The 16,097-nt window shown below is 57.0% G+C and overlaps 1 protein-coding gene across 9 annotated transcripts in view; it reads right to left on the bottom strand.

The window, feature by feature from the left end:
* The window catches only part of ANKS1A (ankyrin repeat and sterile alpha motif domain containing 1A), an 85,616-nt gene that overhangs the window by 7,878 nt on the left and 61,641 nt on the right, over positions 1-16,097 (bottom strand). For all 9 annotated transcript variants that reach the window (XR_005841912.2, XM_015298999.4, XM_015298995.4 and 6 more), the window contains 9 exons: positions 13,078-13,184; positions 4,760-4,858; positions 4,464-4,616; positions 3,712-3,819; positions 1,755-1,919; positions 1,321-1,446; positions 1,042-1,113; positions 558-644; positions 52-189 (listed from right to left, as the gene is read on the bottom strand). Coding sequence is in view for 8 of the 9 variants with exons in the window: in XM_015298999.4 (XP_015154485.2) it covers positions 52-189; positions 558-644; positions 1,042-1,113; positions 1,321-1,446; positions 1,755-1,919; positions 3,712-3,819; positions 4,464-4,616; positions 4,760-4,858; positions 13,078-13,184 (1,055 nt within the window). In the remaining variant the exon portion in view is untranslated. The remainder of the gene's footprint in view (positions 1-51; positions 190-557; positions 645-1,041; positions 1,114-1,320; positions 1,447-1,754; positions 1,920-3,711; positions 3,820-4,463; positions 4,617-4,759; positions 4,859-13,077; positions 13,185-16,097) is intronic.

Raw genomic sequence — 16,097 nt, forward strand, 5'->3', positions numbered from 1 at the left:
GACCTCTCACTGCAGCCCCAACGCCCTCAATTGCAGCCCCATCACACTCACCACATCCACGGTGCTGAAGACGTGGCAGTAGTGGTGGCTGGTCTGCAGGTCCTTGGTGATGTAGGCGAACGTGCAGAGATCCTCAGGGTCCTGGGCAGCACAGGAGATGTTACGGATCTCATGCTCAGCAATGACATTCTGTAGGAGACAACCACAAGTACTCATCACCCTTCTGAGGACAATCTGCTCAGCAAACAGCAGTGGTGCAAAATGTGTACTGGGGACAGGGAGCACAACAGAGACTGGCAGGAGGGGTTTCTCCCAGCCAGACCAGTCTCAGCTCTGTCCCATGGTAGGAACAAATGGCAACACAAGCAGCCCACGTGCCAAGCCTTCATCATTCAGATAGCCATCACCATCCCGGTGCTTTTCCCATGGCTCCCAAAAGCTACACAGCACCTAGCCATGGCTTCTGGAGCTGCCAGATATGACCTGCAGCCCCCCAGGCAGGTAGCACTGCAGGCCATGTCCCTCCAGACACCAATTTTGAGGCACTTTGAGCTCACCTTGTTAGAGGCATCGATGAACTTCACTCCCTTGTACGTGATGGACAGTATTATGGTCGGGATCTTCTTCATATGCTCTGTGGACTTCTTCAGAAACAAGAACATTCAAATGAACAACTGTGGATCAGTGTTCCTTTCCTCATCACCCCCAGTCCTGCTAGGGGCCAGGAAAGGCCCTCAGGCCCTATAACATCAGGCTTTCGGGGGCTTGGACCAGAAGGAAGAAAACCTGCTTCGAGTGGAAGCAGACAGAAAGGGATGGGGACTTGAAGTCAAACCTTTTATTCCAGTGAAATCATTTGTTTTCCTACTGCACAGACATCCAAATTATAGGGAAAAGTGCTGGGGAGGGATCAGCTCACTAGTGATAGTGGCTCCCTGCGCTGCCCCGTCTGCAGGGCGTGGGGAACTGCAGCTACACCAGCACCCCCTGTTCTGCCCCATGTCACCCACCACAGCTGTGACTGTCCCATGGGCTCCGTACCCTCATCTTGGCACAGGCATCCTGTGTTGATTCTGTACCTCGGAGGTCCTTGATCAGCATGGAGCCCAGGTACTGTTTGGAAAAGGGGATGTGTTAGCACTCAGAAATCCCGAAGGCTTCAGGTTGGAAACTTTCCAACCCCAAAGCAGCACCGCAACCCAACAGCTGTGGCTGCAGAGAGACAAGTCACCCACGGAGCAGGGAGGACTGCGACACCTCCATGTGCAACACCCAGAGCCTCCTCCCCCTCCCCACCTGTAAAAGCCAAAAGCCACTTACATTGGCCTCATACCCGCAGGACTCAAAGATGAGCTTCTCTGGCTGGTGCTGCCAGTTTTGGACCGGTGCGTAGGGGGCAGCCAGGCTGGGAGGGCGCAGGGTCAGCTTTGACTCCCGACGGTCCTCCTGGAAGGGGAAGGCACACAGGTGTGAAGTCACAGCGGGTCCATGCCAGGGTGCAGCACGGATCTTAGCAGGGCTCTGTGGGTTGATGCAATTGAGGTGTGCAGTGGGCAGACCTCACAGGGGCTGGGAGGGGTGAAAGTGACACTGCCCATGGACGTGCAAGTCACCGTTTTCAAGGTGAGCCAGGCACAAGCAACCTGCTGGCATCGGCTCCCACTTCTTGAAGCCTCATCCTAACTCCTCAACTAGGGGGTGATGCACTGAGCCATGCAGAGGGGCCCACAGGATGCACTGCAGCACCCACTGACCTGTGCTTTGTAGCGCTCAACTTTGGAGTACGTCGCCAGCTCGCTGCCACGCTCGTGTTGCCTCTTCCCGGAGTCCCCGGAGGGCAGCAGGAGATCAGCAGATCTGCCCGTGCAGGAGTCGTTCTGGCTCAGAGGTGATGATGTCTGGGACATCAAGTCCTGGCACTGGAACAGGCAGACACCAAGAACCATCCTGGTTAGCCAGTGCCACAGCCCTGTGCGCACCGCGCTCCTCCTCTGGCTCTGCCAGCCCTGTGCCTCGGTTTAAGGCTGGGATTATTTCTCCCTTGGAACACCAGGAGCTGGCACTGCAGGCTGCTCCTCCCAGCACCCAACACAAAGGGCTGAGCTATTGGGCACAGCTCCTGCCCTGCGGCATCAGGCTCACCGCCTTCACTCGCCTTATTTATTTCCCACTCAATGCCCCTGCTTTGCTCCAGGACCATTCTGGGCAGCTGTTTGCCTTGCCCTGCCCTGTCTGAGGAGGGCAGCAGGCGTGAAGGGCGTTCTGAGTGCAGTGGGCTCCAACACACGGAGCTGCCCCTTCTGGAGCTGAGGACCCAGCTGCCCAGTGAGAGCTCAGCCCAGATGCCTGACAGCCGGGCTCCTCCCGCAGGCAATGCTCACTGCCTGGACGTGCCAAGCAGGCAACACGCGGAGCTCGCAGCTGCAGCACGCATTAGCCCTATTCAGCGGACCTGCTTAATTTGCCATTGACGTCCTTCCGCTCCCCAGCCAGAGCCGGGCGCTGGAACGCAGCAGCTGCAGCACCAGGAAGCACTGCAAATGGCCCATTCTCTTTTCCAGCCTCCCCCAGCCAGCATATCAATCAGCTGAGGCTGCACAAAGAGCTCCTCTCCCCACCACCACTTCGGTCCCATCATCTCAAGAGGATGTTTGGGAGGGGCTGCCTCCCTCCCACCTGCGCTCTTGTGGTCGCAGCAGTGGGGTGAAGCTGCAGGGTTGTACCCTCCTGGCCCCCAGGCTCTGCGTGCAGCAGCAGCAGCACGAATTCTCTCCTCACTTTTTGCTCTCAGATTGCAGCTTTATAACAACAACGGTGATTCTGAGCATTCCCCTCTCAGCCAACCCCAGCACTAAGGGTCTGGCATCCTACGGCTCCCTGTGCCCCAAAACTCATCCGCTGCTTTGGCCGGAGCACATCACTCCTGGCGAAGGGGAATATTTGCTGCTGTGTGGCTCAGGCAGAGCTCAGCAAGGCTGTAATTTCTCGCATCCCTGCCCAAGTGCTCTGGAGTTGCAGCTGTGTGGAGATGAGGGGACATTTCCTGCAACCATGAGGTTTTTCTGATGTGGGCACTCATGATGTAAAGCAGCAGAGATGAGGAGGACGCACACACGAGGTCAGTGCTGGCCAAGCCAGAGCCAGCAGGCTGCAGATTGCCTGAGTTCTGCTGCACTCTATTCAGAGTGGGAGCACAGAACTCTGCATCACCGCCAGCAGCAGCCAAGGTGGGAACTGCAGGAGGGTTACTCCTCCTCCACACACCAGATGTGCGATTGCCTCAGCATTTCCAGCACTCTTCCCAGGCCACCAACTGTCTGAGAGCCAGCACTGACCCGAACTACCAGGCCAAAGCCATTTGTTCTAATACAAAACAAGCTTTTTTTCTCTCTCTCCTTTTAGCTCAAATATTGACACGGTAGGGTGTTTATCTTTCTTGTCGATTTTGCTAGGCAGAATTTCCTGGGCACAAAAGAAGCAGAGTAATGCTGACTGTGCCCCACAACCTGCCAGAAACCCACCCTAAAGCCATCAATACCCGCACTCTGCAGGGCTCTGCGTCCCTCAGAGGTGTCAGCTGTTAACCAGAAGGAGTTGAAGGTACCCAATAGACCTGGAATTCGTTCTCTGAATGAAAGGGGGGCAGAACACAGCTACCAGTGAGTGTTCTGCACAGACACTGTGGGCAGCAGGGGCACGGCATGGACTCACTCTCAGCTGTGAGAAGCGTGGTGGCTTTGCTGGAGGCTCCTCGTAGGGCCGGTCAGCCAGCGAGGCGATGATCCTCTTCCGATGGCCCAACAGGTTCACCTTCAGCACCTGTGGGAGAGACAACGCTGAGAAAGAGAACTTGTGCCAGCACTGGGGAGCTGCACAGTGGTTTGTGGAATGCAGGGCCTGCAGTTCCTGGGGCATCGTGGGGGCATTAAGGCTGGAAAAGACCTCTAAGTTCACCAAGTCCAACCCCAACCCATCCCTACTAACCAGTGTCACATCTCCACATTCCTGAACCCCTCCAGGGATGGCGGCCCACCGCTCCCTGCAGTCCGTGTCGGTGCAGCACTGCTCGTTCAGGGAAGAAGAGTTTCCTTACACCCCGCCTGCCTCTGCCCTGGAGCCGTGTGAGGCCATCACCTCCCGTCCCACCGCTGTTAGCTGGGAGCAGAGGCCGACCCCCACCTCACCACAACCTCCCTTCAGGACATGAAGTCCCCCCTGAGCTCCTCTTCTCCAGCTCAGCCATCCCAGCTCCCTCAGCCGCTCCCCATAAGACCCCACTGTGCTCCAGACCCCTCAGCTCTGTTGCCCATCTCTGGACATGAGGGGCCACGAGGGACAGCTTCTCTGCCCTCTGCACAAAGCAAAGCATCCCCCTTCCAGCAGTCTGTTTGTATGTAGCACTGCTCCCTGCAGGGAATGCAGGCAGGATCCCGGCGCTGTGGGGACAGGCAGGCAGCACTCACATTGACTATTTCAAGCTCCCAGAGGTTTTTCACAGTGTCAATAGAGCTGTAGCCGCTTGAGAGGAAGGACTGGATGTAATCCTGCAGCCCCAGCGAGTCGAGCCAGGCAGGGACGGATGGCTGGCTGTTCCCATCACAGCCCAGGGGCTTCAGCTACAAAGGCAGAAAGCAGAGAGGGGTTAAAGCAGCAGGGGGCAGGGATCCCAACGCACACAGCATCTGCAATTAACACCATGCTTGGCCTTTTGCTTCCTCTGTCTCACAGCCACGCTGGGCAGCGCCCCGGCCCCGCTCACCTTTGGCAGCGAGCGAGCTGCCTGCAGGAGCTTCCGGCGGTGCTGCGGGTCTCCGATCCCAATGTCCCGAAGGTCCTGGTCCTCCATGACATTACAGCCCTGCAGGGACAGGAAGGTGCACATGGGAGCAGAGCCCACGCACGGGGCAGCAGCCGCCGCTCAGATCCCCTGCAGCCCCAGGAGGAGGCTCTCATGGACAGAGCTCAGCCCCACAGACCAACCTGGGGCGCAATGGGGCCGTGGTACCAACGCATGGCATGGCAGAGTGCGGCCATCCCCCAGCACAGCACCCTGCAGGCATCCTCATCCAGCCAGGGGGGTCTCAGGTCATCATTAATTCAGCCTCCCCATCACCAGCGCTTTGAATGCTGCCAACAGTGCCATTCCCCAGCTGGCGGAGTAACACCCAGCCCTGCTCCATGCACTGAGCCTATGAGGGGCACTGGGCTGTGCTCATCCTCCCTCCTGGGCCGCTAAGAAAATGCAATTCCTTTCCAGGAGAGCATGTGAAAGTCACATTTCTCCTCCTTCCCCCGCTTTACGGGGCAGCCCACCCCAGAAACACCGCATGCTGCTGCAGCCCACCTCACCCCCCCCTCCCACCGCCATACCTGGGCTGGGCTCAGCTCCCCACAGCTCTCAGCCGATCTCATGGCAGCACTGCAGCCCATGAGCTCAGCACCGCACTGGGGCCCACCCGGACCCTCCCAGCACTGCCTCCCTCTGCTCCCAGGAGAGGAGCAGGAGAAGGGCTGAGCTGACAGCGCTCCGCTGCTCCACATTCTGGTTTTATAAGAGGAACCTCATTAAAATCAGCTGTGGGGCACTATGCTGCTACAAGGGCACGCGGAGCGGCCAGGGCTCCAGGAAGGGACTGAGCAGGACGTGTCCCCATCTCCTTCAAAGGGCAGCAAGTGTTTGGAATTCCTCCCCACGCTGCACTGCCTGCAGCTGCTCAGCACGTCCGCCTCGCTCAGTACCACCTGCTTGAAGTGCAGCATCAGAGCTCTGCCCCCAAAGAGCCGCTGCTCCGCTGAGATAAGTGCTGGGAGAACCATAGCATTAACGCTGCGCTAAGAGCTGCCCGAAGCAATGGTGCTGCCCTCAGAGGCCAGACTGCAGAGAAACAATTATTTAGCAAATGACAGTAGCAAATTAAACCAGCGGGTGGCCGGGGAGCAGCAGAGTGCTGCAAACACACAGTAGCCACCGGCCCCATGGAAGCGAGTGGGCACAACGCTGCTCCATTCGCCCTTGCAGTGCCAGTGTGCCCCGTGCCCTCTCCAGGCTGCCCCTCTCCATTGCCCAGGCTGAGGCACAGCTCTTCTCCCACCTTTGACATCTCACATCCGAGGAAAACCGCCTGCCATGCAGCGAGGCTCCAAGCCAGTTAAACAACCAGAATCCCGGCTTCCTCTACTGCTCCTTATTTTTATGTGTCACATTAAATTCCCTCAGTGCCAGTCTGTATTCTCAGGGTACTTAACAAGGATAGACAAAGCATAGCAGCTCTGAATACATCATTACAGCCCATTGTGCACGAGCTCTGCTCGGAGCAGCGTCCTTTAAACCCATCCGGATTTCATCTCCAATGAAAAAAAAATAATAATAATCTGCCACCAAAATAGATAATTAAATGCAAACGCGCTGGGGATCTTTTAACCTTTGCCAGCAGAGCAGCCGAGCTTTGTTCTCAGGCTGTGTGTGTTTAACACGCCCTGCAGACAAAGCTGAGGTCCTCCGTGCGGTGCTCCCACTGCCACCCACCTCCCAGCCAGGCCTCGGGTCGGTGCCGCGCTGCTGAGAATGACCCGCAGCACCAGGAGCCCCCGAGCTGTGGGGCTTCAGCCACGAATCTCAGAGGGACTGCTGGGTTAGGAGGAGTTGAGAAACGAGATGGCCAAACAAGGCGGTTTTTCTTGTGGGTTGGTTTTTAACCGGCAGCCAAAGGTGCCCAGCTCAGACATCACCTCCCCAGCACCACGGCCTGGGTCCTCCAAGGACAAACGCCTGCAGCAGAGGAGGAGGAGAGCTGTGAGGACCTCTCTGCTGCAATCCCGATCCTCCCCGGCTCAGAAGTGCCAACTGGAATCAAGAAAACTTTCTGAAGACAGAGTTGAGACTGTATTCGTTGTGACAAGCGCTGTACCTTGTGCGGGCTGCAGGCTGAGCGCAGCGCGGGGTGCACAGGCAGGGCTCCCCGGTGTGCCTCCCCATCCCACACCTCTCTGTCACCCCCCAGCTCCAACCTGGAAGAGACGGGATGGGACACAGTGCTGTGCCATCCTCAGTCTGCGTGCCACGTTATCACAGAACCGTTGGGCTGGGAGGGACCATAAAGATTATAGAACCATACAATGGTTGGGTTGGGAGGAATCTTAAAGATCACAGAACCATGGGATGGTTGGGTTGAAAAGGCCCTTACAGCCCCCAGAGCCCCACCCCGGCCATGGGCTGGGCGCCCCCCCAGATCGGGCTGCCTATCCAGCCTGGCCCCATCCATCAGTGCCCACCTGCTCGCCCGGTCCACCTACAGAAAGCCAGCTTTTGGAGCAGGGTTCTGCTCCAGGACAGGGCGCTTCGCATCCTGCGCTGTAATTAAGCAGCCTGCAAGACTCCGGGTTTCTCATTAAAAGAAAGAAGCAGACAGAGGGGTTACGCCGCACGACGCAGTGTGGGCTCGGTGACCCTGAAGAGGAGCGTGCCAAAATCAGAGCCTCTGAAATCTGCCAGCATCTCTGCTCCAGCAGGGCACTCTGCAGGCGCTTAACTACCCAATTTTCAGATGCTGCTTCTTACCCAGAGCCTGGCTTCAGTCCATCCTCTCTTTCCAGCTAAGGAAGGGCCCAAGGCAAAGAAAGTTCCCTATAGGACACGCAGTCCTCCCCAACCAGCAGTGCAGCATAATGAATCCCAACCCGCTCATCGGAGCTGCCTTGTTACCAACCCACGTATTCCAGACAGAACTGTGGGGAAGATTGGGACCAGAACGTGTCTGCTATTAAAAGCAACAGATGCAAAACCCAAACACAGCTTTTCCAGACTATGAAGGCTTTCGCAAGCATCCATAGCAGAGTGCCTTCAGCTGGACGAGCCAAAGCATCCATTTTTCTCAGATTAATGCACACAAAGCTCTTTCTTTTTTTCCCTTCTCAGTAAACTCGAGGCAGCTCGTATCTCGTCAAGGATTTTGCTGCCACTGCTTTTGTTTTACACGAGCCTGGATGTGGGAGGCAGAGCTGCAGGCTCATCCCGCACAGGGATAACACACAGCCCGTCCTGAGACTCAGCCCCACACACTGAGCTCTCCTGGCTGGGTTAAACAAAAGGGCAGTGAGGGTGAGGGAAGGCAGCAAAACTGAGCTACCGTGAGGGCATTCCCGGGAGCTGACAGAGGCACTGCAGCTGGAAATGGGCTGCCCAGGAGCCCAGTGGTGGCTGAAAGCAAGTGCCCTCCTTCCCTGCGCCGTCTGGGAGGTGCAGGTTTGGGCTCAGCCCCTTTGGAGCTGTGCAGAGCTGCACTCGGAGCAAACCGCTCTGCTCACACGTCCCGCTGGGCAGGGCACGAGCAGCTCACGCCGTGCTGACAGCCGAACCCATCAGTTTGTCCCGCATCCCATCTGTCCAAGCACGTGCTTTGCACCGTGGGGCTTCTCACCCGAGACCCACAGCGTCAGCACAGCATCACAGCCAAAGGACCCAGAACTGCCCACTGCCGACCGCAGGCACTGCCCAGCAGCTCCAGCCCCGGGGTCAGCCAGCCCCCCTCCACGGCCCTACAGAGCTCCTGACCCCACATCCAGCCCCTTCCTGCCCCCATCTCAGAGCCAACGGAGCAACAGCAGTGCTTGGCCACGGGAATACGTGTCTGTCACCGGCCCTGTGGGTCTGCCCTGCCCTTACTGGAGGCTGCAGTTTGAGGGAGGTCGGTGGAAACGAGGGGATGAGAAGCACTCCGTTTGCTGAGGACCCATCAGTGCCTCCCAAAGCGACGACTGCAGAAAGGGCTGCTATACAAATCCGAGATCAGTGCACAGCCACTGCATTTTGCTCCATTTCTCCCCCCACGCACACACTGGCAGTGCGACAGCGCAGGGAGTCGGTCATGGTTGTCAAATCTGGGCAGTTTTATTGAGAGGGGAAAAAAATTAACTGCTCCTTTAATGGCTTTTTAAATGTTTATTGGGCCGGGAGCTCCTAATGAATCACAGGGAAGCATTCTCTAAACTGCCGGCCCTGCTTCACCCGCTTTGCTCCCCAAAACCCCTCCAGAACCAGCAGGGAGTTCAGCCACAGAGTGAATACATTCACACCTTCCAGACATAAACCAAACCATCACAAAGACAAAGCACGGCCCTCAGAGCTGCCCAGGCAGCATTGGAGACGCACTGAGAGCTGTCAGAGAACCCACTGCATTGAATGAAGCCATTCCCACTCGGATGTGTGGCAGAAATCCCTGCACGAGGGTCCCGTTCTGCTCTTAGGGGCGTTCATTCAGTCCGGGAAGCAGCAATGCAATGCATTTCCAGCATGCTGGTGGCAGTGATAAGCAGGAGCCAATGCCACGCAATGGGGCCCGTGAGCTCCCCGAGCTGCAAAAACACCCCATTCTCCCAATGCTGCCATAATGTGATCACCTCTCCCCGATTATGAAAAGAAATAAACACACACACACAAAAGCAGAGGCGCCCAGGGCGGTGCACGAGAACAGATTTCTGCTCTGATGCTGTCTGACTGAATCAGCGCGAGCTGCTTTCCCTACCCTCTGTGGGAACCCAGGCTTCAACAATAACAAAAAGCCACGAGAAGTGGCTGCCGTTCCTCTACCTGCTCCTCTGTGAATGGGAATGCTTTGGCACTGCAGAAAAAGCTCAGCTGCAGAGGATCCCAGGGCTGAGCGCTCAGCCTCCCAGGGCAGGGAAGGGCTCCTTCGGCTGTCTGGGGTTGGTCTGCAGGATCCGATGGACCTCTGGCACTGCAGGGAACAGCACTTCCCTCCCTGTTTCTGCAGCCCCCACGCAGACAGTGCCCGCAGCAGAGCAGCCCCAGCAGGGCACCGGGAAGCTCCGTGCACCCCACAGCACAGCACTGCAGCTCCTGCTGCTCACAGCACATGGGAGCCCTCTTGGTTCACACTCTGCTGACATTTTCCCTACTCTTCCAGCCGCCCCCCCCAGTTCATTACCAGTCAAGGACAATTAAATCGATCTACAGTGTGTTTCTCTGCATGACACTGCCTGCTCGCTGCTGCAGCTTTGAGACCTGACCTTCTGTGTGCTCCTCCAGCAGGGGATGAGGCAGCCCTGCTGACAGCGGGGGGCTGTGCCCCTCCACACAGGGGGATGGGGCTCCCCCTCCATGGTTGGAGGGCACCCCTGGTCCGTTTCCACCTCATGCAGTTCTGCTGAGGACTTCAGTGCTACTCACAAGGCTGCATTTCGGTACGGACATCGCAGCCACTGCCAGCAACGCGCAGCCAGCAGCCTCCACTCAGTTATGTTTGCACCAATAAATCCTTCCCCTCTAAGGAGGGCTTCAGCAAACTGCAAAGCAGAGAAGATTGAAGCACCACCTCCATTTTCTCGCCTTAAATCCCCAGCTGGCCAAGCAGGCCACTCTCCAAACTAAAGCAGAAGTTTGGTGTCACAACCAGACCACCCTGAGCAGCAGGACAGGCAGTGAAGGTCACTCAGCAGCGACGGAGAGGACGAGAGGAAGGAGCTGCTGCACATAAACACCACAGCAAAGCCAGGGCAGGGAATAGAGGAGTTGCAATCTGTAGACCACACTGTTTGGAAAGAACTTGGGTCTTTTAGAAAGCAGAGCTCCTTCAATGCAGCCCATTTCTTCCCCCTATCGAGAAGCAAACCCGCATTCCGTCTGCCACAAATGTCACTCAGGTCCTTCTCAGAAGCTCCAACGCCACATCAGACTGATGTCCCTGTAATCCCACTGCCTTGTGGCAGAGGTATCCACTCCAACTGCACTCAGTGCCCATCAGGACTGTTTACTCTGAGCCATTCCACGTTGGGTTGAATCCCATCGGCGTCGCTGAGATGCTCTCATGTGCCCATAGTGAACACTGCGGCGCTCAGTTCTGTTTTGCAGCCTTAACAGTAGTTTTACATCACAGGAAGGGAAACTCTGCCTGAAGAGTGGAACACAGCACAGCACGGGGAGGGCAGTGCTGCAAACCCAGCCCGCCTGCAGCACCCAGGTGGCCGGGCAGGATGCATTCCTTGCACTGATGCATTAACACCTGTGCTTCCCTCCTCCTTACCCTGGTGGTGTTGGTTTGCTGCTCCCTGCTAACCAACTCACAGGCACTCACAGTCTCTGCAGGTTCCAGAAGCGGGACTGTTCCTAACAAGCACAGGTTGACACTGCTCAGAATCAATGGGTATTGCAAGTAATGCTCGTGTTCATCCCAAATCCCCACCCACAGAGAAACAGTGCGGGCAGAGAGCTGCATGTGTGAGGAGTCAGTGCTGCTGCAGCCACCTCTGCCACCAAAGCAGCCCCAAACTGCAGCAGAGCTCGAGGTTTGCTGCTGGGGGAAGCACTGACCTCACACAGCAGCTCGTGGGTAAGGTCCCAAATACAGAAGGCAAACTTCTGCACCCTCCAGTGTTTGTCTCTCACCAGCTTTGTACTCCCAGGTCCTAACGGAGGCTGATCCTTTTGCAGAAGCAGAGCTCAGGGAAATAACACCACTCAGTGTGAAATGATCACCAGTGACCAAAAGGGGCAGCTCAGAAAGAAATGGTTGTATTAAAGAGGAAAGGGACGGACGAACCGACGTGGTGGGTGCTGAGAGCTGCAGCCTTCAGCGCTCACTGCACGGGGCAGCTTTAATAATTCATCACAGGGCATCAAAACCAGCATTAAAAACAGCGGACGATTTGTTGCCTGCTCGTATGCAAAGGTTTTCCTCCTGCAGCATCAGACGCTGAAGGGAAGGAACGTTGCTGAGGGGATCTGGAAGAATTAAACTTGTGTTGGCTGGGAGGCCCTAGGACTAAAATAAAGGGATGTGAGAGGCAGATCTGACACGGGTGCCAAAGTAAAAAGGATAAACAGCGTAGAGGAACACAGCCAGGGACTGCAGGGCATCCTCGGTCAATGGTTTGACCTTTTAAAATGGAGAGGAACGAGCAAAGGGGAGCGTCCCACGCTGGCAGGAGCAGGAGCCCACCTCCCTGTGCTGGGATTGTGTGTTGGACGGCCCATGGCTGAGCGCTGCTGGTCATGTGAATGGGCACAGTGCATAAGAAGTGCTGCTGAGCCCCCGGCTCCACTTCTCGGGGGGTAAATGGGAAGTTCCTTCCCTTTGGTACTCAGTGTCTGCACTGAGGTCTATCAGCACGCTGGTGGGGCAGAGGCGGTGGAGGGGAAAGGCGCTAATTGCTGCAATGAGAGCAGCTAATTGCTGGCACAGTGAAAGCCAACGTTCCATCAGCTACACGGCGACATATGGAGTATTTCATTTCAAGTCACTGCACCGTCTCAGGGCATCTCAAGCCTTCCCTTCCTCCCCCAGCCGCCCTGCATGCTTCACCAGTCAACGGCTGCTGGTTTCCAACAGGGGGGAGCTCCCCACATCCCCTCATCCTCACCCCTCGGTGTTCTCACTGCCCCATTACTCCCAGCGCAGCTCCAGACCAAATGCCCCCCCGGACACCACCTCTGTGCACCCACAGCACCAGAGATGCCCCCACTCCTTTCCCAGCACAGCCGCTAACAGCCCATCCAAAGGCTCACATCCAGCTTTAGCAGTTCCTTTTGCAGAACCCAAAGGCATTCCTTTAAGCCGCACAGAAGATGCCGTTCCCCCCTCCCAGCTCACTGTCCCACGCCAGGTTCTGAGCTCAGCACCACGGCCCCATTTCGGCACGCTGCTTACTGGAAAACCCCGCGATGTGAAACACGATGGTGCTCCCATCAGTTGGCCTCAGAGCCAGCAGTGCCGAGGCAACCCGGGGCAGCTCAGCAGGCCCTGCCGGCACGCTCAGAGCGAGGGTACTCCAACAGGAGGTCTCCCACCCACAGCACAGGCGCTTTGCTGCTTCCTTCACGCGCTGACGAAGCTCAGTCCCCACTTCTCCAGCAAATCACGCAGCGGGGATTTGAGGCGGTAGAATCAAATTTATATCACAAAGACACCGAAAAACCGTAACAGCCGAACCCGGGGAACCCACGCAGCCCTCACATCCTCCTTCGCTCCAACCCTCTGTGCCCACCCTGCAGGGCTGCAGAACCCGAACCGGGGCCGGCCCAGCATCCCGACAGCGGCCCGCAGGTCCCACCCCGGCACTTACCAGGAAGCGGACATCATCAAAGCCGTTCAAAAGCAGCTTACTCTCGTACTGCTGCAGGCCGATGGACTCCAGCCACTCCCCGACGCTCTGCTCCAGCATCCGTGAACCTGACGAGAGAGGAATCGGCAGACGCTTGAAAAGGGAGAAACTGTTAAGGCGGTAGCAGCGGCACTCTGAGGAAGACAGATGGCATTGCCACATCATAGTCATTACCATAAGGAAACTCAAAAAATTATGCTCAGAGTACAATCAATGGGCTGGCAGACAATTCCTCTTGTGTGCTCAGAGCACGGACAACAAGGCTCCAGCACATCCAAAGGCTCTAATTGTATCCCAGTGAGCGCTCAGAGAAAGGAACCCCGCGCCCGAGCAAAGCGTCCCGGCAGCAGAACATCATGGCATGCACTGCTTGCAGGGCTCGGGCAGTTCCTTTTGCCAGGCAAACACACAAAGCCCAACCCCGCGGGGACGCCGGTGCTCTCCTTGCTTCATCGGAAGGGGCGGGAGGAGGGCGGCCAACTTCCAGCCCCGGCACTGCCCGCCGGGCACAGCTGCGAGTGCTGCTCAGGATGGCACGGCGCTGTGTGGGTTCTCTGCTCCACGCGGCTTTGGGTGCGCTGCGCTGCCCAGCGGGGCAGCAGGGAGGGCCAGGAGCACAAAGCAGCTAGAGAGAAAATGCATCTTCATGCAGCCCAGACACAGAGCGCACACGGCGGAGGTTCAGGAAAGCAGCAGAAGCCAGACTAGAGCAGCAGTCTGCAGGAAGACATGCAAGACAAAGAAAGCACAGAAACTGCAGCAGAAGATAAGAAGGGCTTATACTTTTTTTCCCCAAGCAGTCCTGAAAGAGGCAAACCATGGTAAGGGCTTTTTCTCTCCGTTACTGCGTTAGGGGGAGCAGAGGAGCGAGTGACCCCAAGCATGAACCTGAGGGTCCCAACACAGTCATGTCACCGCCTATCCGGACGCACGGCACCTGGGCACGGCGCTCGTGTAGCCCAGCTACACCTCCACGAGGGCCGGCAGCCACGAGGGCAGAGGAAGCAGCACACCCAGTGCTGCCAGCTGCCTGCTGCTCGCTGCTGTGTGCCCTTCCTTCATCTTCTTCAGCTGAGCGCGGCCGCTGCGTGTGAGCCCCCAATTCAGAGGGGCAGCAGCTCTGGACGATGAGGCATTTCGGTTCCTTGCTTCCGAGCCACGGCCAAACAAAAAGAGAGCAACAGCGAGCACACCCTCTGCTCCTCCTGCAGCAGCTCAGGTCCAAGACGTGCCTCAGCAGCTCCTGGCAGCCTTTGGTAAATGAGGATCCTCCCGACAGCCCGCAGCAGCCGTACGGACAAGCTCTCCTTCCTCCACCCCTGGGAAGAGAGTCCGGAGACTTGCTGCTCTCCTCTGGAGAAGCTTAAGAGATGACAAGAAAAGTTCAGAGATCTCCTTTTCATCAGGAAGGAGATGCATTTGTCTTGCATTTGCTATGCAAGACAGCAGGATTTTCTTCAGTCTGCATAGCACGTCTGTGTTTCAAGGGTATATGCAAATAAAAGATGATCAAGAAAAGAAAAAGGAAAACAACCAACGCCGAGTTTGCTTTCTTTGAAGCTTCGGGTCACCTGCAGCTGCGTGCAGCCCTCCGAGCCGTCCTCCCACCCCCGCCCACCGCAATGGCTGCAGGGTGCGGAGCTGACGGCGCTGCCCGGGGATGTTTGGGGTAAGGGATCCTGCTGGGTCCCGCAGCGCTGGGCGAGTCGGGGTCGGGAGAGCCGGCCAGCCCTCCCAGCGCACGCTGCAGCACGAGAGATGCAGAGATCATAAAGGGCTGCTGCCGCCTCCCTCCGCTAACGCAGCCTGTGCAGAAGGGCAGCATCTAAGCCTGGGATTGCCGTGCCAAGCTCCGGCTCGCCCGGGCTCTCCATCCTTCCCTCCCGTGGGTCCTCCCGGCGCGCAGGCAGCCCGGCAGCGATCGCGTGTCCTTGCAGAGCCGCAGCAGTGCTTTGTCTGAAGGCAACCAGCTCCACGCTCGCAGTCCTGTCTGCTGCTCTCGCATCGCCTGTCCCTCCCTTCTCTCCATCCTCTTTTACCCCTCCCAGCTTTTCCATCCAGCGAGCAGCCTTCGCAGCAGAAGCCGCAGGAGAGGGGAGGGAGACGGCAGCTTTATCACCCTCCGGTGGAAATGACTGACTTCTCAGTGTTTGCTCGGTGACGGACTGCACGGCTCGGGTTTTCAAAGAAACGATGTTCCAGCTCTGCTCTGACAGTTCCAAGCGATTTGTGGCTGCGTGAGGATTAATTTATTGAGAGGGAGGTGAGCAAACGGCCGGCTGCCCACTACAGCGTTTCTGGAGGCAGTCGGGGTGTTGGCGCGGGGGAACGAAACCACAGCAGCTCCTTCCCCCGAGCTCCCGAATTTGCTTTAAAAACGTATTGTTTACTCCCCTTCACCTTTTGTACACCCATAAACGTATTTCTGCTTTTCAAGGAGGAAATCTGCAGTAACGCCAAGCGCAGGCTTTCTGCTTTAAAAACCGCTCCAAATGAAGGCAAAATGAACGGGGCTGTTTGGAGAGGGGAGCGGAGGGGTTAACTGTACAAAGAAAAAGGGAACAGATGCCTTGGACATCCCTGACTGAAGCCAGAAAAGTCCATGAGATGTGCACGGTCCGAGGATGACACGGGAGCAGATCACTGCCAGCCTCCGTGCCCCCCAGCAAGAGCCTGATCACAACTTCTGATTAAAGTAAACTGCTCGCTCTCAGCCAGCTCAGCTCCTTCCTTCTCCTCCCGCTCCAGATTTCGGGAATCCTGCCTTTAAAAGCTCACTGGGAGCGCTGGGGAAGGGGAACAGCGGGCAGAACGTAGTTAGAAATAATTACAAGTTGTAGAAAAAAGCAAGGCAAGCAGTTTGGTTCCTCTCCCAGCGTGTCTCAGGTGACAAAGCAGACCTCAAACAGTAAGGGACAGTGGCACGGTGGGCTCAGAGAGGTCCCTTTACACCTCACTATTTCCTTGAGGAAGAAATAAGC

Source organism: Gallus gallus, chromosome 26 (assembly GCF_016699485.2).
Source record: "Gallus gallus isolate bGalGal1 chromosome 26, bGalGal1.mat.broiler.GRCg7b, whole genome shotgun sequence".
In the NCBI taxonomy this organism is placed as follows: Eukaryota; Metazoa; Chordata; class Aves; order Galliformes; family Phasianidae; genus Gallus; species Gallus gallus.